The sequence below is a fragment of the Lissotriton vulgaris genome, chromosome 7 (assembly GCF_964263255.1).
Source record: "Lissotriton vulgaris chromosome 7, aLisVul1.2, whole genome shotgun sequence".
NCBI classification, from domain to species: Eukaryota; Metazoa; Chordata; class Amphibia; order Caudata; family Salamandridae; genus Lissotriton; species Lissotriton vulgaris.
Genome location: NC_141695.1, coordinates 1699373382 through 1699396548, shown reverse-complemented (window position 1 = coordinate 1699396548; position 23167 = coordinate 1699373382). Strand labels below are relative to the sequence as shown.

Genomic DNA, 23167 nt, shown 5'->3' with positions numbered 1-23167 from the left:
GAAAGACACTAATACTGGATAACTGCAGTTACAGGTAAGTAACGCATTTCTTATCCAGTATTTGGGTGTCTTTCATAGATTCACATGCCTGAATCAGAGTAGCAAGCAATACAATATGCACATTCTGTGAAGATACAGACAGTATATTACTGCAAGAAATGAACATTTGTGACTGTAGGAAAAAAACAACAGCATACAATGTCATGCAGAATCTAGTAACAAAGAAATGTGCATACCAGTCAAGGATGGTGGGAAGTAGGAGGGCTCACCTCACTGGAATAGATGGCGAAGCACTGCTCTGCCCACTGCTGCGTCTTTCGTCAGCTCAGCGTCCAAGCAGTAGTGCCTGGTGAAGGTATGCGGGGACTTCCAGGTCGCCGCTCTACATATGTCTAGGAGTGGCACTCCAGCAAATAGTGCCGCAGACGTAGACATGGCTCTGGTGGAGTGGGCTTTGGCCCGTGAGTCCAGAGGTCTTCCTGCCTTCTCGTGGCAGAGAGTTATGGCTGAGGAGATCCATCGTGATATGCTCTGTTTAGTTAAGGGCATGCCTTTCCTAGGCCTGCTGAATGCGACAAAGAGTTGGGATGACTTCCTGAATTGTCTTGTTCTGTCAAGATAGAATTTTAGGCATCTTTGAAGGTCTAAAGAGTGCAGTGATCTCTCAGCCGGGGTAGATGGGTTCGGAAAGAATGATTTAAGAACCACCGGCTCATTAAGATGGAAGTCCGAAGGGACTTTGGGTATGAAACGTGGGTTGGTACGCAGGATGACTCTGTCCTCCTTGAATTGAAGGAATGGGTCCTGGACGGAAAGGGCCTGTAGCTCGCCTACTCTTCTGGCCGAGGTCAGAGCAAGTAGGAGGGCTGTCTTCCACGACAGGAATTTTATGTCAGACTTGTGGATAGGTTCGAAGGGATGTTTCATCAGCTGGTGAAGAACTATGTTGAGCTGCCACGTTGGAGGGACAGGTTTTGGTCTAGGGAAGGACCTAAAGAGGCCTTTCAGAAATTGCTTAATGAGTCTGTCCGCCCACAGAGAGGGGCCCCTAGAAGTTCGAGTGAACCTAGAAATCGCTGCCAAGTGGACCTTGATGGACGCATGGGCCAGGCCTGAGTGCGCCAGGTGTAGAAGGTATGGCAGGAGTTGTTGGGGAGTGACCCGGAAGGGGTGTAGACCCTCCTTTTCACACCAGATGCAGAAGCGTTTCCACTTGAGAGTATAGGTCTTTTTTGTGCTGTTAGCTCTGGCGTTGGACAGGACATCTTTGCACTCTTGTGGGATGTTTAGATGGCTGAACTCACGGTAGTCAGGAGCCAGGCTGACAATTTCAGAGGGCCCAGGTTCGGGTGGAGAACCTGCCCGTGAGACATCGTGAGCAGGGTTGGGTGACTGTGAAGACGAAGAGGTGGGTGGACGGATAGACGGTGGAGCTCCGTGTACCAGTGCTGCCTCGGCCAGGATGGGGCGATGAGGATTAGAGTGCAGGGCTCCGATTTCATTTTCCTGATTACTCTGGGTATCAGTGGGAATGGCGGAAAGGCGTAAGCAAATACGTTCTGCCAAGCTATTGAAAATGCATTCCCTAGAGTTCCTGGTTGGGGAAGCCTGCTTGCGAAGCTTGGGCATCTGGCGTTCTCCCTGGTGGCGAAGAGGTCTATCTGTGGTGTCCCCCACTTCGTGAAGATGTGGTTCAATGCACTCTCGTCTAACTCCCATTCGTGGGATAGGGACTGTTCTCTGCTGAGGGCGTCCGCCAGGACATTGTCCTTGCCTGGAACGTATTCGGCTTTGAGGGTGATGCCATGTTGTAGAAGCCAGTTCCAAACTCTCTGAGATTCTCGAGAGAGAGATAGCGAGCGCGTCCCACCCTGTTTGTTCAGGTAGTGCATAGTCGTGGTGTTGTCCGTCCTGACTAGCACTGGGGAGTTTCTGATGCGCGGGAGGAACGATTGGAGCGCCAGGAAGACCGCCCGTAGCTCTAGAATGTTGATGTGGAGCTTGGACTCCTGTGGCGACCATTTTCCGTTGGTCTGCAGTTCTTGTAGGACTGCACCCCAGCCCTCCAAGGATGCATCCGTGGTGATGATATGTGGTTGCGCCGGAAGCAGGAACGGTAGTCCTTGCGACAGGTGTTTGTCTGAAGTCCACCATTGTAGACTGTTGATTAGATGTTGAGTGACTCGTAAGCGGTCCTCGAAGGATCCCTTCGCTTGTGTCCATTGTTTTGACAGTTCTTCCTGAAGGGGGCGCATTTTTAGGCGGCAGTGAGGGATGAGAAGGATACATGACGACATCATGCCAAGGAGCGATTTGAAGAGGCGGACGGTCAGAGACTGTTTGGATGCCACTGACTTGGCCAAGGAGATGAGTTTCGACTTTCTCTCCTGTGATGGAAAGGCCTTCGTGCAATCCGTGTCCAGGGTAGCTCCTAGGAAGGTGATGACTCGAGCTGGTGTCAGGGATGACTTTTCCCTGTTGAGGGTCAGTCCAAGGCGGCGGAAAAGATGCAGACAGGCGCTGGAAGATGCAGCTGCGGCTGCTCTCGACGGAGCTTTTACCAGCCAGTCGTCCAGGTAAGGGAAGACCTGGTGTCCCTGCTGGCGGAGATAGGCTGCGACCGGAGAAAGGCATTTCGTAAAGATCCTTGGAGCAGATTTGAGGCCGAAGGGGAGTACGCGGAATTGGTAGTGTATCCCTGCGACTGCAAACCTTAGGAACTTTCTGTGACCCTTGAGGATAGGGATGTGGTAATAGGCGTCCTGTAGGTCGAGTGATGTCATGTAATCGCCTTTTTCCAGGAGTCCCAGGATCTCCTGTAGCGTGACCATTCGAAACGATTGCTTCTTGAGAAACACGTTGAGGGCTCTTAAGTCGAGAATTGGACGCCATTTCTTCCCCTTCTTGTGGATGAGGAAGAAGTGGGAATAGAAGCCCTCCCCCATCTGGGCGTGTGGAACTTTTTCTATCGCGCCTTTCTGGAGCATGGATGTTAGTTCTTGCCGAAGCAGCCGCAGGTGTCTGTGAGGACGCTTGACAGGTGGCGTCTGAGGAGGGTTTGAGAGGAATTCTAGAGAGTGGCCGAATTGAAGGAGTTGTAGAACCCACCGGTCTGTCGTTATTTGCCGCCAGTTTTGAAGGTAAAAGGAAAGCTTCCCTCCAAGTCGCAAGGGAAGCGATGGTGGAGGGGCTGGCCAATTGGAAAAGTCATTGTCGATTGCCTGCTGGTCTCTTCTGTCCTTTCCCTCTGTAGGACGATTTATTGAAGGAGGACTGACGTCCCGACTGGTTTTGGCGCTGTTGAAATTGCGTTTTACCCTGAGAGTAAGAGTAAGAGGACTTGTTTTGATAAGATCCTCTATAGGAGGATTGTCCCCTCCCCCTGTTGGCACGAAAGGACTGAGTGCGAGATTGCAGAGTGCCCAGGGCTCTGGCTGTGTCAGTGTCCTTTTTAATTGCAGTGAGGGCTTCGTCAATCTTCTCGCCGAATAGGTGATCGCCATCATAGGGCATATCTAAGATCTTGGTCTGGACCTCTTGTCTGAAAGAGGTGGCTTTAAGCCAGCCTTGGCGTCGCAGGACAGCGGCTCCCGCCAGCTGTCTGAATCCAGTCATGGCCACGTCAATGGCGCAGTCTATCAGTTCTGATGCCGATGTTTGGCCCTCAAGGAGGAGCGAGTGTGCCTCCGCTTTAGCATCTTCCGGCAGGTCGGCAATGTAGGGCGCGATGTCCGCCCAGAGTTGGCGGTTGTAACGCCCAAGAAGGGCGATGGAATTGGCAATTTTCACCGTTGTCGCAGAGGTAGTGGAAAAGCGTTTCCCAACTGCATCTAACTTCCTGCCTTCTTTATCTGGTGGTGTCGATAAAGGTGATGCAGGGTTACGCGAGATCTTCTGCGCCGCCTGGGTGACCACAGAGTCCGCCTTGGGGTGACCCGTGAGGCATGCTGGAGCTGAAGACGTAGCTCTGTACTTTTTATCCAGTTTGGGTACGATTACCTGTAGGGAAGCTGGAGATTGCATGAGCTGCTTGCCCTGTTTGAGTAGATAATCAATGATCGGAATCGATCTAGTAGTTTTCTTAGTTGGTTCTTTAAAGTCATAGAGGAAACATTCAGTTTCCTGAGATTCCATTGACATATGGAACCTTTTGGCAGCCCTTTCCATGAGGTTATGGAAACCTCCAATATCAGCAGGTGGAGACTCAGAAGATTGTGGCTCCGGAGAGGCTGGAGAGTGAGTAACATAGTCCTGGTCCGCATCCACGTCCGTATCATCATCTCGGACTTCCCCTTCTTCATGTTCCCTGTCCTCTTCCTCGGACGAGATAGGATCTTGAGCAGGGTCCTGTGTCCTAGGAAGGATCAGTGGAGGGGGCCTAGGTCTTGTCCCTTGTGCAGGAACGGGCACAGATGGCTGCGGGGTTGGTGGGACAGTAGGGGTGGCTTTCTGCGGAAACCGCAGTTTGTAGTCTTGGACGAGAAAGCTCAAGTCTGCAACCAATGAGGCCGGCAAGCACACCATTGGGGTCACCTGGGTGTGGACTTGGGTAGGCACTACTGGAGGGGTCGATTCCTCAACCTCCTGCTCTTCGTCCGTACTCTGGCACTTGACAATTAGGTCGGAAGGACTAGTGGCTTGGGTAAACTCCTCCTCCTCCTCCGGCTCCTGGTCCTGTAAGAAGCAGGATGGTGTCAGCTGTTGGACCTTACTAGGTGAGGTCATCTCCGGAGTGATCTGCCTTTTGGTGATCCTAATGGAGACATGGGAAGTCTGAGCGTCCATTGCGTGTGACAAGAGCTCGGATTCTTTCCAGGTACCAGTAGCCGTCGGTATAGTCTTCGTCGACGGTGCATCCGTCGACGACCCTCTCGTCGACGGAGCTTTAAGCAGCGTTTCCTTCGTCGACTGCTTCGTCGTCGGCGCCGCCGTCGACGGAGCGCCCTTCGTCGACGGAGTGTCCCTCGTCGACGGCTTCGTCGACGGTGTGACTTTCGTCGACGGTGTCGTCGTCGACGTCTTCGTCGACGGTGCTGTCGTCGACGCCCTCGTCGACGGTGCCGTCGTCGATGTCCTCGTCGACGGTCTTGTCGTCGACGGTGCGGAGGATGAAATCGGTCGTCCTGCTGACGACGAGTAGGTTAGAGTCGTCGATGAGGAGGACGCCGACGATGCCATCGTCGTCGATACCGTCGTCGTCGATGTTGAGACGGTTTTAGGCGATGAGGTGGTCGCCGATTGCGCCGTCGTCACCGTAAGCAGTGGTTGCTTCCTAGGGACAGGAAGGTCCTTGCTAGATACGGCAGGCTTGCCCTCTGAAGCCTTTTTAGACCTCTTAGGAGGGGTCGCTGAGTGGCCAGGCGAGGAAGCCCTAGGCCTCTTCAGGGAAAGTTGTGAGGCGACCGACATGCTCTCACCCTCGGAAATGAGGTCGGTCGGTTTGTTTTTGAGCCTGTTCAGCCAGATAAGAAGTCTCCCTTCCCGGTCTTTCTGGGTTTTGACGGAGAACTTACGGCAAATCTTGCAGTCGATGGTCTTGTGGTGAGGGTAGAGGCAATACAGGCATTCCTCATGTTCGTCGTCCACGTGGAGCCTTAGTTTACCACAGGAGGCACAGGGACGGAAAAGTGCTCTTTTCTTGACGTCAGCCATAGTAGAAAGTCGAAAAAACTGTGAAGTTTGGAGAAAATACGATATTCCTGAGGAGAACTCAGGTGGAGACTCCCTAGCACAACGTGCGGTAGAAAATCTGAGAGACTGAGGCTCCTCACAGGAAGGTTCTAGAGGGAGGTAGTAGCTGATTGGTTGTTCCTTTTGTTTTGGTCCTTTTTTACAAAAGGACGCAGATAGGCTACCAAGGTGGGACCCTGGAGCCTACTCTATTTGGTCCTTCCTGCATAAGGACCTAGATAGGTTACTAAGGTTAGACCCTTAGACCTATTCTCTTTATGTATGTCTTAGGACATTACTTTTTTATGTACCGGAGGCTCCCGTCTCGACGACGGGGAATGATTCAGGCATGTGAATCTATGAAAGACACCCAAATACTGGATAAATATACAACACATAAAACTAAGATATATAGCAAAAACCAGAAGTCCATAGTTCTGACCCCAAATACCATGCCCTCACTCACTACATCAGAGGGTGAGCTTACTAGTCACAAAATTTCACAGGTACTTTGATCGTTTGTGGTCAACACACCAGACTCTTTCGGCCAACTAGGAGAAGCATGGACGGGCGACCTGGGGCAACTTACGGATGAATACTGGACGGGTGGCAGGTACCTCAACCCGCGAAACAGCAATTGCTTCGCAGTTACATTTAATACAATGGAAATACCTCCACAAGGTTTATTACCCGCAGGATCGGCTATGGAAAATGGGGCATGCGACCTTACCAACCTGCATGCTTGGCACAGTAAAACTGGACGATTTTTTCCATACAAACTTGTCATTCATAGTGCTGACCCCATTCTGGGAGGCGGTGTTGTCATGCCTGGAACGGATGCCGCTTTGGACATTACCCGGAGATCCCAAACTTGTGCTCCTCCATATTACGAAGGAGATTGATGCTGACAGATACTGCAGTGGTGTGGCTGGGACTGGGGATGGTGAAGAGGGACACTACCAGGGCCCCAGGAAGGATAGTTATCGCCCATCTTTGAGATGGGTAGAAATCCGAGCTTGACCATTGTATGAGCCTGGAAATATCCATACATAAGGCTAGAGGCTGCCCACTCAAACACTACAACGTTTGGGTCGCATGTGGGCAAAACTGGGTTATCGTCCTCTAGTGGACTGAAAATCCTCCGAATTTTCTGGATGGCAAAATTCGGTCCTACACGAACAGGGCAAGAACTGGGGCACACAAGGGAGAGGGAACTGGCTGGGGATGAATGCTGTCACAACTGAGGGTTGGAAGTGGGGGGGAAGTTTTTTTATTATATTTGTTCATATTAAGCTTGCAATGTTATGTCACAGGCTCAGTCAATCAGGCATCTGCTGTGCTATATGGCCAATTGTGTAACAGTCTGCTGTATCAAAACAAATAAAATTAATAAAGTGTTAGCATAAAAAAAGGACTGGCACAGATGCACTAAGATGTGGCTCAAATGCAACAAGTAATATTTTATTAAATGCACCAGCACTGGTTCAAATGCAAATTCCTCACCTCAAACAAATACACTGTGACCTGGTTAAATGTACACCACCTACCTAGAAGGCATCAAGGAACACCCTTATTTAAAACATTAAGGTCTGTCTGAAATGCACCCATTCTCCTCTCCAATGCACCAGGAAAAATATGTATTTATACACTAAGTCTCAGCTTACACACCTCACAATTTACCTCCAATGCACCAAGCAAAATCTGTATTATATGTACCCAGGAATGGCTTAAGTGTACCAAGATCAGGCAAAGATTGCAGTCCCTAATGACTGAGATTCTGGGCCGATACCATCAACAATCTTGAAGATTAAGGTTCCCTAATTAGGTACACAATTTTTTTTTTTAAAAAGGCAGGCATCAGGTCTTACCCGTTCTCCAAATCCGCCACGGAGTCCAGTTGGCCCAGGCAAACCAGGATCCCCAATGCTGCCTTTTAGACCCTGAGAAGGAGAAGAGGAAGTATTAATGACAAAGGATGCATTTTACCACCATTGTTCATTTTCATGTAATAGCAAGTAAAAATAAAGTGAGACAAATCATCAATGTTGTTTGCAATAGTAAAGACACTTTGGGCTTATGTTACTGCAGAATGTGCATCCACATGATAACCATTAGTGGCCATACATATAACTTGAAAGCAGGACATAGACTGCTAATATCTTGAAGGTTTGCCTATGAAGATAAAATACCTCAAATTCGAACATTAAACCTGGATTGCCTGGATATTTTTGCAGGTAAAATATATAGCAAATTCGGAGAACCACACATGGAAAATATTTCTAGGTCTACAACAAAGACTCTTGACTGCTGCATTAAAGTTGGTGATGGGTATACCGTGGGCCTATAGAAATGCTCTGGAATACTTCATTAAAGGACGGAAGGTGCTGCATGGTGGACCGCCAGTTACTATGAAGGGCAAACCATACCTTAAATTATGAAAGGACAGTGGCTACATATTTAAGTTTAAGGTATGTAATGCTTACAATGAGGGCTTTAACATGTGTTACATTCACAACTCGACCAATGTCATGCAGGCAAGTACCACTCATGCCATTTTCTGGCACTTTACAACAAGGGACTTGACGACACACGTACGTTTTTATTTTAATTGCAGTAAATAAAGGAATTACAAGGAAGCAACAGGTTTTAAGTCTTTACTGATGGGCAAGAGTTTATGGATGAAGTGCTTAATTTCAGCCTGTGGCTTCCGGTGCTCGGCACCGGCACTTAATTGTCAACACCGGCACTTATGACAGTCTGCCACATGGTGGCGTTGCTTGTCTAATTTAGAGAGGAGCACAATGACCGTTATTTATTAATTGCATATACATTAAAAACTACTAATACCACCCTTCCAAGAAGCCATTCTTATAGCCTTGGGGGTCAGGAATAGTCTGACTTGTCACACTTGTAGGACTGTGATGGTTTGTAGTTGTGTTGGTACTGCTATTGTCAGCGGTGGCAGGGGTAATGGGTATTGTAAGGTGCAGTAGCCTGATGCAACCCCGGGCACTTTTTTTTAGTACAAATTATGCACTGCATAGTTGTAACGTTTTTTCGGTTTCAGAGATGGGTACGAGGTAGTAAGGGGTTATTAGGGTCTAGAGATAGGTTAAGGGGGTGGTAGTAAGGGGATTTTGGGGTGCAGTGATGGGTAAGGGTATGGAGTATGAAGAGGTTTTTAGAGTTCAGGGATGGGAAGGGTAGTGGATGTTATGGGATTTTAGGTTCAGGGATAGGTAAGGGTAGGAGGTAGTAAGGGTTTGTAGGGTTCAGAAATGGGTACGGGTAGGGTATTGTAAGGGATTTTAGGGTTAAAGGAGGGGTAAGAGTATGAAATAGTAAAGGAATTTAGGTTCCTGGAATAGGTAAGGGATCGGGGTATTAATAGTTCTTCAAGGTCCACAGGATGGAGATATATATATATATATATATATATATATATATATACACACATCACGAAGTTGCTCTTTAGGAGATGCCACTCACAGAGAAGTTTTAAACACCTTTATTGGCAGGAAACAGCGTAGCAGCATGAAAACACTGTCCAATTGCATCAAAGTCCCGACGCGTTTCGAGCGCCACTGCGCTCTTGTTCACGGGCTGAAGGTGAACAACAAAACCGGCATGTTGCAAAGGCACCTAAAAGCTGATAGAAAGTTCCGCCCAGGTGGGCGTATGCCCCACGGCATCTTGGTCTTGGTGGTCCTTTGCATGTATATCCCTTGTGGGTGCCGAGATTGTTACAAGTGTCCTGCAGTATTCCCAAAGTGGGTTTGGAAGGGTGAAGACACTACCACATATGTTAATTACCAAGTCCTGTCAAAAGTTCTTCTCCGTTCCAATGTGCTCGGTATTTACCAAGCACAGGCTCCGCTTTCAGGCAGGGGGGCATCTCCGCGACCGAGCAGGCCGCCCAAATATACACATCACGAAGTTGCTCTTTAGGAGATGCCACTCACAGAGAAGTTTTTAACACCTTTATTGGCAGGACCAGCGTAGCAGCATGAAAACACGGTCCAATTGCATCAAAGTCCCGACGCGTTTCGAGCGCCACTGCGCTCTTGTTCACGGGCTGAAAGTGAATAACAAAACCGGCATGTTGCAAAGGCACCTAAAAGCTGATAGAAAGTTCCGCCCAGGTGGGCGTATGCCCCACGGCATCTTGGTCTTGGTGGTCCTTTGCATGTATATCCCTTGTGGGTGCCGACATTGTTACAAGTGTCCTGCAGTATTCCCCAAGTGGGTTTGGAAGGGTGAAGACACTACCACATATGTTAATTACCAAGTCCTGTCAAAAGTTCCTCTCCGTTCCAATGTGCTCGGTATTTACCAAGCACAGGCTCCGCTTTCAGGCAGGGGGGCATCTCCGCGACCGAGCAGGCCGCCCAAATATACACATCACGAAGTTGCTCTTTAGGAGATGCCACTCACAGAGAAGTTTCAAACACCTTTATTGGCAGGAAACAGTGTAGCAGCAGCATGAAAACACGGTCCAATTGCATCAAAGTCCCGACATATATATATGTTACCACAAAAAACACATGGTACAGATCAATGATGTAATACAATGTGTTGTAAAGGTCATCACATTACATTACATGTGTGGCAACAACTGATATTTACCAGGTCCACTATAACCTTGAGGAATCATATTTAAATTGGAATTCTAGGGTTAATAACCAATCAGCACATAAAGGTATTCACAAATGTTTACAGCTTCAAACCTGAGCTGTTGACCTGCATGCAAATCTTGTGACCTTCTGTTTTTTTATGTCTACAGGTTTGATTGCAGCATCCCTGGAAATAATCATGGACCAACAATTGATGAGGTTTTTTAAATTAATGTAAGGGCGAGTGATTTACCTCTCTAGATGAATCTGGGTAACCGTCATTGAATAAGACACAATAATTTAATTTGTTCTTTATGTAACCTATCAGGTAGGAATATTGTTCTCATACTTTTTTTTTTAACTGTATTAGTCTTTTACATGGTTGTCATGGTTATTAGCAAAACAAGTTTTTTAGTGGCACAAGGCAAATTTGAAATACACTTGAATTCAAATTTTCATCTGCATCAATTGCAAATTGTTTTTGGATTTATATATTTCTAAACCATTTTTGCACACATGGGGTTAAATATTTGATTTGTATTTTACTGAGCTTTCGTTTTGTTCGCTTCTGTTTAAAGTTAAAACCAAAACTACTAAAGTTGTATCTTGACTACGATTAGCAGGACAGTAGCACCATTTCCTGCAGAAAAAGCAACCACTTCTGATTTCGGTTTTATTTACTTGAGAAGCATGAGCCATGTGATGGATTGTAGTGCAAACCTTCATCGCTTTGTATTGCGTTCAAGTCTCACTTTCTTCAGTTCCTGTATTTTTGTTTGCTAGTATCCAAGACATCTCATACTACAAAGTTTGTTGATATCCTATTCATAGGCAGACCTTTTTTGTGCCCCCACCCCAGACCATTTATTGTGCATGTGAGTCTAAAAGAGAGAACTTTAACTTCTTATCAAGCATTGAAATCAACTTCCAACAATTTTTGTTCGTCCGCAAATCATTTTATGCTACTTACCTGAAATCCACGGATTCCAGGAACACCAATCGGGCCTTGAAGCCCAACACCACCCTAGAAAAGACAGAATATAATATAAGCTGAGTGTAGGAGGAATAGTGTTCACATAAAAGCTGGAGAAAAACAGTTTAAAAATGTAGGTCTCCCTATGCAATATGAACACTCTAAACAAAAGTACACAAGCCGCAAAACCATTTAGCAAAATGGCAAATGACTGCCCAGTGCCTATGTAGTGCTTGGATGAAATTTATATCAAGGCAAATAGTAGACTACTTACTGATGATCCACGTGGCCCAGCCTCGCCCCGCTCTCCAGGAACACCAGACTCTCCCTGAAAAAAAGACAGAGCGTAGGGTAAGTCACACCACCATGGCCTCAGACCACACCATATGGTATTCATTTCCTCCTTTTACCTTCATAGACAGGAGACTTAAGAAGAGGCAAAAGGCATTCAAGGTAATCAGAATACTAGCCAGCAGTCCAGTACCTCTAAAGGGCCACAAGGTTCCAGCATTCTTTCAGAAGCACCTTCAATAGCAAGTCTTGTAAATGGGAAATGTCCTTTTGGACGAAACCGGAATCACGCAGTGCCGGCAATAGAAAGAACACGCCATTAGCACGCATTCATTCAGCACGCAATTCATAACAATCACTTGCTTTAAGAAGGGCACATTGGTGGAATGGTGTTGGATTTAAAGTCCAACACCTTCCCTACTGTTGCGCAGATGGGAGTTGGAATAGTGAATTAAACTATTCCAACCTCAAGCACCCCCCTAAGGCAAGTGGTTAAAACAATCTGCGTGCTGAACAAATGCGTCCTAAAGACATATTCGACTTTGTCCGTCCGCCATCCCAGTGGAAACGGGACCGTCCGCCACGTTTGCGGCGGTCCCGCCATAGCAATTATGATGCGCCCACCACAGTGGCGGGCGCATCCAGCATTTTTAACATTGTGTCGGGCGGTGCTCTCAGCTCTCAGTAATGCTTTCTGTCCGCCGCGATCCCCCCCGCCATTGTAATATGGTGGGGGGTAAATTGCTGGCAGACGTGACGGATGGCGGACGGATCGCCACCGCCTGATGGCGGTGGTGCTCCGTCCGCCATCCTAATCGGCCCCAGAGTTCAGAACACATGCGTCCTAAACATATGCAGCATACTATCATACATCCATTGTAAAGGGGTACCGACGAAACAGCAAACAGAATCTCTCACAGAGTAGTGTGCATGGGTAACAGCTAGACATACTTACAGGGATACCAGGCTCTCCAGAAGGACCGGCCTCTCCCTGCTCTCCATGTTTGCCCTGTGGAAAGAACAATTAAATATTATTAGCCTTTTAAAAGACGTGTATCATTGGATCTCTGTAGAAAACAGACTTTATCAATTGTTGTTAAATCGGATGTTTGTTGAGAATACAAAGAATAGTGAAAAATGGAAATTAATAACACTAAGGGCTTCAGAAAACTCTGAAATTCAAAAAAAACAACAATTGTAGGATTTCTTTCTAGAGGAGGTATTGCACCTTACATCGAAAATTACCACTAAAAAAGAGACATATTGATTTATAAGCTTTCATTGGCTGCCAATAACCACTCGAATTACACTCCTCTAAGATACTCGTCGGTCAATGTAGAAAGCTGGCTCTTTTTACAGTATACCAAAAAGAGTGGACAGGGGCTTGCTCTAGCAATCCCGAGGTGCTCATTTAGGGGGTAGTGTGGACGGGGGAACAGCGTTTACAACGCAACTTTTACCACGCACTACCTTTACCACACAACTTTTACAACGCAAGTCGTTACAACGACTTGCGCTGGGGGGCGCTGTAGGATAGGGAATGGTTTCATTTACTATCCAAAACCTTCCGTACTATCCACGGGGACTGGAGTTGTAATAGTAAATTAAACTATTCACTATCCAGCTCCCCCCTAACGCAAGTCGTTGTAACGACTTGCGTTGTAAAACTTGCATGGTAAAGGCATGCGTTGTAAAAGCATGCGTAGTAACGACATACATCCGTGTGGTCGAGCAGTCTTAGGCTTATCAGAGAGGAGTGTTAGACATGGTCAATAAATGATGCTCACAACTCAATAATGAGATCCTCATCAATTTAGAAAAAATAACAAGCATCTTTATATATTTTTAGGCACCAGAATCAATACTATCAGATAAGTATGTTTCAAAATAGAAATACTTATAGTTTAAAAAAATCGACACAGTGCAATTTTCATATGGCATACAAATTCTTTGCAGCGACTTACAAGATCAATCCTCACGACTTAAGGTGAGTACAGGGCAAGGCCCAAGGAAGCACCACCAGGTCACCTCCAGCGGAACTAGGGCGGCCGGGTGCAGTGGTACAATACAACATTGGGTGCTCAATGTTAGTCAATAGGTATCGGTCCCGTCACAAAGAGGCTGCAAGTTTGGACTGGAAGGCCAGCCGATCCAAACCACAGGAGGGCTCGGGTCTCACGATGCTCTGGGATGTGGGGACTCCTTTGGTTCTCTTCTCCACGGACGATGGGTGCAAAAGTACTTCTATGCGTTGGGTTTTCGTCGCCAGAGACACTAGAGGTTGAGGAGGCCTGCACACTGATAATGAAGACGGCATCAGGAACTCCACAGTGGGCAAGTCTAAGGTGGCCTTCAGCTCTTGAGAGTCGGGCGACCAAGCTGGCACTGTTGGCCCACTTCAGCTTGGGCTAGGTGGCTAAGTTGAGGTGGTGGTTTTGGGTGTCGGGTTTTGTTGGTCCGGTGTCCTCACAGGTCTCTTGGGGTGCCTGCAGAGTACAGGCAAGCAGCTCTGCTGCTCCACCGGTTTTCCTGGTTCTTGGGTTAAGTGCTAGCGGTTCTCCCAGGCTTTGGAGACCCAGCAGCTACAGGACAAGTTGTCTTTGGCACAATTATCAAAGTCAGCAGACAGGCCAGCAGGATTGGTGCCAAGTCAGTTGCTGGTCTTCTGTTCTTGTGACTCTTCACATCCTGGTTGGCAGGATCTGATTTCCTGGTGCCAGGGGTTCCTCTAAATACTAGATTTAGGGCATTAGAGGAGTGTATGCCAGTGCTTAATTTGAGCTGGTGGTGTCTGGGGCTCAGCACTGGCACTTAAATGTCAACACCGGCGCTTATGAGGGCCTGACACATGGTGACTCGGTGGGTAATTTGGAGACTTGCATTGGCAACAATTGAACTGGCCTGCAAAGGGACATATCTGCTCATGCAGATATGACCCCCTTTGTAATGCTGTGCACCCTGCCTTAGGGTTGTAAGGGCGACTTACCTATCTGACATGCAGGGTCTGCAGGCATGACACACAGGGCAGTGTGCCATGTCGTTTTTTCACTTTTGTCTGCACCAAGACACACAACCTGCAGTGGCAGTCTCTATGTGTTTGGTGAGGGGTCCCTTCGGATGGCACAATACATGCTGCAGCCCTTCGGGACTCTCTTTATCTTCCTTTCCCTATGCATCAGGGGTCCCACTTACTAGGGTCTTACAGGGAGTGCTGCAGGTATTGCCAATTGGGGAAACAATTGTACAGTTTTTGGGAAAGAGATCTGGCGCTGGGGACCTGGTTAGCAAGAACCCAGTGCGCGTTCAGTTGAAATAGCACCAAATATCAGGCAAAAAGTGGGGGTGACCATGTCAAAAAGGGGCACTTTTCTACAGTCAACCCATTAATATATTCAGAAGACTATTGAGCTTTATATGCCTCAAAAACATCTTAGGGCTTCTAAAACGCCAATTGCAGATACTGAGAACAACAATCCCAGTTCGCTTGAAACGGACTGCCAAACAAAACCTGCCTTACAAAGTCTGTGTACAAAAAAACAGAATACTTTTTGATTTAATTGAAATTCACATTTGTACCCTTACTGTATTGTGACTGGGCTCTTCTGAACAAGAGCTCATGTACCTTGGAACTGAGTACATTTATATAAATTATATTTGCACATGATCAGGCACAAAACACTTCAGTTTGGGCATGAACAGCCTAGTAGGCCTGAATGCAGACCACTACTCCAATCATATGCTTTGTTGTAGCTCTTGAAAAGAGCGATGCATTTACGAGGTCACTTAATGGGACATTTAATTTATCTAAGAGGGTAAAGTGACCCATGTCTGACACAATATCAAGGTCACTGAATCAAGGTTAACATACCAAGCAGAAGGTGGGATAGGAAGCAAATGCGCCTATGTGAGACACTGTTTAGCGTGGAGTCTAAAGACGTTTGATGGTCTGTAGCCATACAAAGTTATGTAGAGAACTCCAGGTAGCCCCACCCTGGATTGGCATCATCCTGCACCATCAAAACCCAACATGATGTAGGCTTATTCAAATAATGAAAGCACTGAAAATAATAATGATTTGTGGGGACCAGGACTGATTGAGCTGAAACGAGGTGGGATAGTGCAATAAAGATGGTCTCCGCTTCCATGTGTATAAGCTTCACAAAGGTTTTGAAGATTATTAAGACTGTTAATGGAAGAACCATAATACACACAATCTACAAATGATAAAGGTTCCAAGCATTGTACGCAGCAATCACTTACCAGCTGCCCTTTAGCTCCCTTCAATCCAGCTTTTCCAGGCAACCCCTATAAAAGAAAATGTGAGCAAAAAAACATCAGAGGATATGAAATAAAGCACATTTACAACAAACAGTACAACAAAACCTGCAGGGAAGTAGCTGATGATACAATTGTGTGGGAAGCCATATGATTTGAGAAGGTATACAGTCAGACAGCTAAATTGGAATGATATTTAGTTTACACAGTTTGTGATGACGATGAAAAATCGTGATCAAATGACATTGAATATTATCGTTTTGGACTTTATACCAATCAGAACTATTTGTTCTGCACCCAGGAAATTCCACTCTTAGCAGGCATGAACTGCATTAAAAAGAAATTCTTCAGTATCACAAAACCCATCCGCTGAGATGGTATGTGCTTCTGCACACTGACTCATTATCAGTGATGTATTTAGACATGTGCCTAGGCATTTGTGATGTGACACTCATATATGGCCTGTTCTGTATGAAAGATTGACAACACTATTGGTTATCACTGACAATATATGGCTCATTTTGAATGAGATTTCAAGGCTAGTAGGACACCTCCGATGATACATTTATAACAAATAACTTTTATTCTATGATATTTTTATGTTAAGATCTGTCTTTGATTACATACTGGTAAAATATATTAACCTTCCACATGAAACTGATACATAGCTTGACTTTAGTGTCTCAATGAATATTTAGGGCTCATAACTGACATATAATTATACCTCTAGGTTTTTTGATGATATATTGATAAATAGTAATCTGAAAGTGGGGAGAGCCAGGCACTGCTATTTATGAATTTCTGTGGGAAAGTAGAAAGTTTGTAGGTGCTCTCAGGTGTCGCCCATCACTCTGGGCGAGTGTGATTAGATCAAAGTAAGTGCGGCCAATGAGTCATTGGAAACATCCCTGAGGCACTCAATGTGATAATGTTCCAAACAATTAATTAGACAGTCTTGGTCCTTTATCCATATGGTTCAATTTATTACTCATTTATTCCATCATTGATATTGGTATCATATCCATATGACGTAATATCTTTCAAATAACTCTTTCACTTTCACAAATGAAACGTTTACAATCCGCTCCAATGCATTTCGGGCCACCGCCCTTCATCGGGGAGCATCTACAACAAAACGATATATGGGTGTAATCCTTATTCCAACACACAATAAAGAACAATGCAAAATATATTCGGTTAACTGTTATGTCCCATGTTTAACTTTCACCAACGTGTGTTTTATGGTAAACATAACTCAGTCTCTTGATTGTAAAGCCAAAAATATATCGATCTTAAACCAAAAGCGTGGGTAAATTAAAGAGGGTAAAGGCGTGCAGGTCGGGCGGAAGTGAAGTGAATTGAACGCGGTGTGTTTATCTAAAGGGGTGTGCTGTTTACTGGTGACACGGTCCCGAGCAAAGACTAATCAATGTGACTGCGCGCGTTAAAAGCGTTGCTTTACGCTGGCAAGGTACTTACAACCGATTGTAAGTACCTTGCCAGCGTAAAGCAACGCTTTTAACGCGCGCAGTCACATTGATTAGTCTTTGCTCGGGACCGTGTCACCAGTAAACAGCACACCCCTTTAGATAAACACACCGCGTTCAATTCACTTCACTTCCGCCCGACCTGCACGCCTTTACCCTCTTTAATTTACCCACGCTTTTGGTTTAAGATCGATATATTTTTGGCTTTACAATCAAGAGACTGAGTTATGTTTACCATAAAACACACGTTGGTGAAAGTTAAACATGGGACATAACAGTTAACCGAATATATTTTGCATTGTTCTTTATTGTGTGTTGGAATAAGGATTACACCCATATATCGTTTTGTTGTAGATGCTCCCCGATGAAGGGCGGTGGCCCGAAATGCATTGGAGCGGATTGTAAACGTTTCATTTGTGAAAGTGAAAGAGTTATTTGAAAGATATTACGTCATATGGATATGATACCAATATCAATGATGGAATAAATGAGTAATAAATTGAACCATATGGATAAAGGACCAAGACTGTCTAATTAATTGTTTGGAACATTATCACATTGAGTGCCTCAGGGATGTTTCCAATGACTCATTGGCCGCACTTACTTTGATATTGATAAATAGCTCGTCTTTGATGACAAATTTTCAATGATAAATCGTTGTTTCATAACTCATCTTTGATGATGTACCAATGAATTATGAATACTGTTTGAAGCAATATGGAAGGCACTCCTTTGTCTCAATTTACAATCACTGTTATGTCAACGCATCCTCTCTTCAAATGTTAAAATGGGTCATGTAGTGAGTATCCTAGGGGGCTTTCACTCAAAGAACTGGGAACCTGAGGATGAAGGCCAAGCTATCAGTGCTGTGTCTGGAAAACCCTAAAAGACAGAGGTCTTGGTAGTACCTATCTGAAGTCTAACATCGTCCACGTGCTTCTTCACCCTGTTAACCAGTAAATGAAAAATAAAGCTAATTATTTTAATAGGAACCAATTGTAGGACATTTTGCATATCCGCATTGGTTACAGAAGGATGGCCATGGGGTAGATCTTTAGGGTCACTAATTATTTTAGTATTACATGTCACCTGAGGGGAGGGAGTCGACAGACGGCGACGCGCGAAACTCAAATTTAAAAAAAGAAAAACACTTACCTTGCACTCGCCAAGTCGGCGATACGGCGAGCGCAAGGTAAAGGTTTTTCTTTTTTTGGTATTTAAGTATCCCTTGTCACCATCTATGGGCTTGCCACCACCAAGCCCCACCCCACACCACTTGCACGGGCCACACCTGGGGGAAGGGGCTAAGACCCTGTGATGGGCTGTGAGGTGATCTGGGTGACTTTGGGCCTCATTACGATCTTGGCAGATGATGTACTTCGTCACAACGGTGACAAATATCCCGTCCGCCGAAATATAAATCCCATAGTATATAATGGGAATAATACTTCGAGGGATGGGCTATCCATCGCCATTGTGACAGAGTAACCCGTCCGCCAAGATTGTAATAAGGCCCTTAACCTGCTAGGCACATTTCTTAGAGAAAAGGGCCTATTGTGCATGCGAAGGACATGGGCATAGGGAGTAAAGGAAACAGCCACATAGAAAGGAGATGGCTCATGGGGGGGGGTGGTGTATAATATTGCCGGGTATTAGTCATGTTGTCTATATTTCTGGCATGGCATAACATATCAGGGGTGTGTGGCATTATTTTGACCAGCTTAGGCTGCGGTTGAATAGAAAGGATTTTTGATTTTATGGTGAATTAAAGTGTGGTTCTCTGCCATTTTTGGTTTAAAAAAATGCATGCCTAGCCTCTTCATTAATTAGCTTTAATGTGACATATCATTTAATATTTTGTTCAAATCTCTTTTACTCCCTCCTTCTCCATGTTGCCTTCTTTCCATTTTGTTTTACAATCTTACAAAAATTCTACTTTTTTGGTAACCATAGTTCCCAGGGTGATGTGTTTTCACTGCACAGCAAAGAAGGCACGCATTGTGGCGTTGGATGATTGAAGATTGATCACCCAGTGAGCTGCTTTAGACTCTACCGGGAGCTGATACTGATTCTTCATGACGTAATTAAACAAACAATACAAAACAACTTTTAGTCTTATTTCAATAGTTTTAGGGCTGGGGAAACAAAACTACTAACTAATACATTAAAAAAAACATCCAAAAGTGTCTACATCAACCTCAAGAGTTAGGCCCATTCTGTGGGACAGATATAACAAAGGAAAGATTCTGAATTGAGATGTGATTCCATTCTTGCCACATCCCCTGTCAACTTTTACATCAGAGTGCAACTCAGATTTGTGATTTCACAGCCCACTTTCAATAAGGTCCTCTTTCCTCTTCTTTTTGACTCTCCTGAACAAACATGAAAGTTCTCTTGACTTGGCCAAAAACGAGTCTTTAATCTGTTACTTACTGGAAGTCCGTTCGGTCCCTTTTCGCCTGAGACACCCATTCGGCCAGCATCTCCCTGTGAAAAACACAATTTGACAAGTCACAAACAGATCCGGTTACCAGCGCATCAGCACCTCCCTCTAACCATTATACCCTTTAAGCCCCCTTTGCTCTCCCCCTATCCTGTTTGAAGTTCCCAATGTGCAAAAGGCACTCTCTATGCTCTCAACCCATCTTGTGCATTGTGCCCTGTTTGGTCCAATGAGTACATTGTGCCCTCTGCAACCTGTGCTTATCCTGCCCTTGTGCCATCTTCTTTCTGTGTGCTCAATTTCCTGCATACCTTGTGTGGCCTCTGTGCATTGCGCTGTGCCCTCGGTGGTCTGTGTCCTCTGCTGTTCTCACCTCTCTGCCACTGATGCTTCCTGTGGGATGTATGTTTCCTGCGATATGTGCTTTGAAACCCAATTTGCTCCATGTTTCCTTTGTACTTATTTAAGCCCTGGTTATGGTTGGCCATTGGGGCTGGGGTTACGGGTGAGGGTTACTGGTTGGGGTTCATTCACTGTTATGGTTGGGGTTGGGACTAGTATTAGAGGCAGGAATTTGAGATAGATTTAGTATTATATTTGAGGCTTAGGTTTTGGACATGCATTAGGGTTACATGATGGGGCAATATTAGAATTAGAAATAGGAGTTAGGGTTTTCAGTGCTGGGGTTAGGGTTAAGGATTGGGGTTAGGGTTCGGTTTAGGGTTAAGGTTAGGCTAGTGTTGAAGTTGCAGTTAGAGGTTGAGGTGAGGATTATGGTTAAGGATTGGGATTAGGGTTGAGGTTCTGCTTAGGTTAGGGGAGGTTGTTGAGGCTAGGGATAGGGGTTCATGTTAGGGTTTGAATTAAGGGTTTGAGATTAGGTAAAAGCCATGAAGGGTTTGGCTAGGGTTAGAATTAGGGACACTGGTTACGGATAGTGATTATGTTTAGTAATTGGGGTTGGTGTCTCTTAATAACTGGCATTAGGGGTTGGTGATTTAGGGTAAGGTCAGAGGCCATGTTTAGGTTAGATGTGGATGTTGGGGTTACAGTTGAGGTTCAGTTAGGGACTGAGGTTGCAATTACATTTATTTTAGAGGAATTGATTTTCTTAAGGAATTAGCAATGGTGTCGATCTTGTGGTAACATACATGTAAATTAAGTAATGATTGTTGGACTTGATGCTTTTTGGCTAAAGTTTCTTAAACTTTTTTGCTTCCTCCAAGACCTTTTTCTGACATGATGTTGCCAACTTAGATGCTTTGTGCACTTTGCCATGGCTGATCAGTGTCAAAGTGCAAGTGCTCCCTGTAAAAAGTGTTATGGTAATTGGTTGTCCATAATTGGTTTGTTTGTCTTAGTAGTAAAGTCCCTAGTAAAGTGCACTATGTGTGCCAGGGCTGGTAATGCAAATGCTACTAGTGGGCCTGCAGCACTAATTGTGCCACCCATACAAGTAGCCCTAAAAGGAGATCTCAGGCCTGCAGCAGCAGTGCCTGCGCACATTTTGTTAACTGCTTGTTGTCCTGACAAGTGCACCCACTTGCCAGGCATTACCCTTCCCTTTTTATGCACATCAGACACCCCTATAGTAGGCCCTAGGTACCCCCCTGGGCAGTGTGCAGTGTATGTGAAAGGTAGGATATGTACTGAGGTGTGTGCCATGTCCTGACAGTGAAATACGGCGAAATTCGTTTTTCACTGTTGCAAGGCCATCTTGCCCATAGGACAGAATGGAACATGTTGTGTCACATGTTTCCATCGTATCTTCCCATAGGCATAAGATGGAGAGATGGAGTTTAGTGTATCTGAAATCAGAATTTAATAACACATCTTTTTGTGAAGATGGTTTTTAAATTGTGTGTTTAGAAACCACGCTTTTAGAAGTGGCTGATTTCTTGTCTTAAACCATCCAGTGTGCCTCTGCCTGGTTGTGCATTGACTGTCTGGGTTTGAATGTGACAGGGTCTGGGGAGTGTCCTGACACCAGAGAGGAAGAAGTGAGACAGCAACAGGCTGGCCTGCATTTGGTGTGGGGGAGTAGCACCCTGGATGTGAAGAGGGCTGTGTTGCTGCCACCAAAGGATGACTACACCTCCTGCGGAGCGTCTTGGACCCAGACCCTCGCTATCAAAGGAAGAGGGTGTGTACTGGCAGGAAGACACCCAGGTCTGGTTTGGACCGGCTCAGAGCCCTATGAACACAAACACTTCAAAGGCATTTAGGGGTATAAATGTGAGAGCTGAAACCTGTGAACTCAAGCCTGAAAAAGGATTGAAACTACTTTGTGATCAAGAGGAATCTCTGCCTAAGAAGAACAGCTGAAGAGACTGAAGAGAGGCACTGCCCTTGCTATGTGTTCTAGGGCTGGCCTGCACTCTGCTGATTTGAATAAGGAGAGGACAAGGAATTTTGCTGTGTCTCCCTGCTTGAAAGGACTTTGCTGTGTGATGTGTCCTGAAGTAACTTGTCTCCAAGGGCCCAGGAGGAGCTGGTTCCTGTTACATTCTCTCCTGTTTCTGTGTATTACTGTTTCTTTAACTCTTGTGGAATGTTGGTAACTCCTATGGTGTACATAGGAATGTAATTTCTCTTGGAGTGATTCTGACTTGTCCGAATATAAAACAGTTTGGGCTGAACTTTCTTATGACCTTGTGGTTGGTGTAGTTAGAAGAGCTGACAAACTTGTGGTACCGTCTTCGTTACGAAGTAAGCTACTGGATCTTATGCACGAAGGGCACTCAGGCATGTCTGGCATGAAAAGAAGATGTAGGTGTGATTTCTGGTGGCCAGGTATGGACAAGGATGTTGAAAGGTGTGTAAGGAATTGTGCCGCTTGCACATGCAGTGATAAATCTCATGTTTCCCAAGAAACCACAATCTCTGCTGTTTCATTTCCTGACGGACCATGGCAGAAGCTAGCTATGGACATTTGTGGTCCGTTCAGTGTTGGTAACATTACTGGGAAGTTCGCCATTGTGTTAATGGATTATTATAGCAAATGGCCAGAGGTTGCATTCGTTAAGGAAGTTAAAGCTTCCAGCATTGTTAACTTTTGTGAGGAGGTTTTTCATAGGGAAGGTTTTCCTGAGAGCATCACGACTGACAATGGCCCACAGTTCGTTGCTTCCGAGTTCCAAAGTTACTTACATTTATGTGGTATAAAACATATTACCACGGCTGTTTATTGCCCAAGGGAGAACGGCATGGTAGAAAGGTTCAACCGTGTTTTAAAAGATTGTATACAATTAGCTGTGTCTAGTGGCAATGATTGCAAGGTTGCTGTCAAAAATTTGGTTTGGAGTTATAGAAACACTCCACATTCTGCTACCATGGTATCTCCATTCCATCTTTTAAAGGGGCGTTCTGCTGGTAATAAGGTGACTCCTGCATGGATGCTCAAGATTTCTGCTGG

General features: G+C 45.5%; 1 protein-coding gene across 1 annotated transcript in view; it reads right to left on the bottom strand.

Annotated features, from left to right (window-relative positions):
• Nucleotides 1–23167, bottom strand: part of COL9A3 (collagen type IX alpha 3 chain) — a 217412-nt gene that overhangs the window by 86672 nt on the left and 107573 nt on the right. Inside the window, exons 19-24 of the mRNA XM_086929605.1 lie at nucleotides 19743–19796; nucleotides 15808–15852; nucleotides 12503–12556; nucleotides 11531–11584; nucleotides 11254–11307; nucleotides 7539–7610 (exon numbers count right to left, since the gene is read on the bottom strand). Of these exons, the coding sequence (XP_086785731.1) occupies nucleotides 7539–7610; nucleotides 11254–11307; nucleotides 11531–11584; nucleotides 12503–12556; nucleotides 15808–15852; nucleotides 19743–19796 (333 nt within the window). The remainder of the gene's footprint in view (nucleotides 1–7538; nucleotides 7611–11253; nucleotides 11308–11530; nucleotides 11585–12502; nucleotides 12557–15807; nucleotides 15853–19742; nucleotides 19797–23167) is intronic.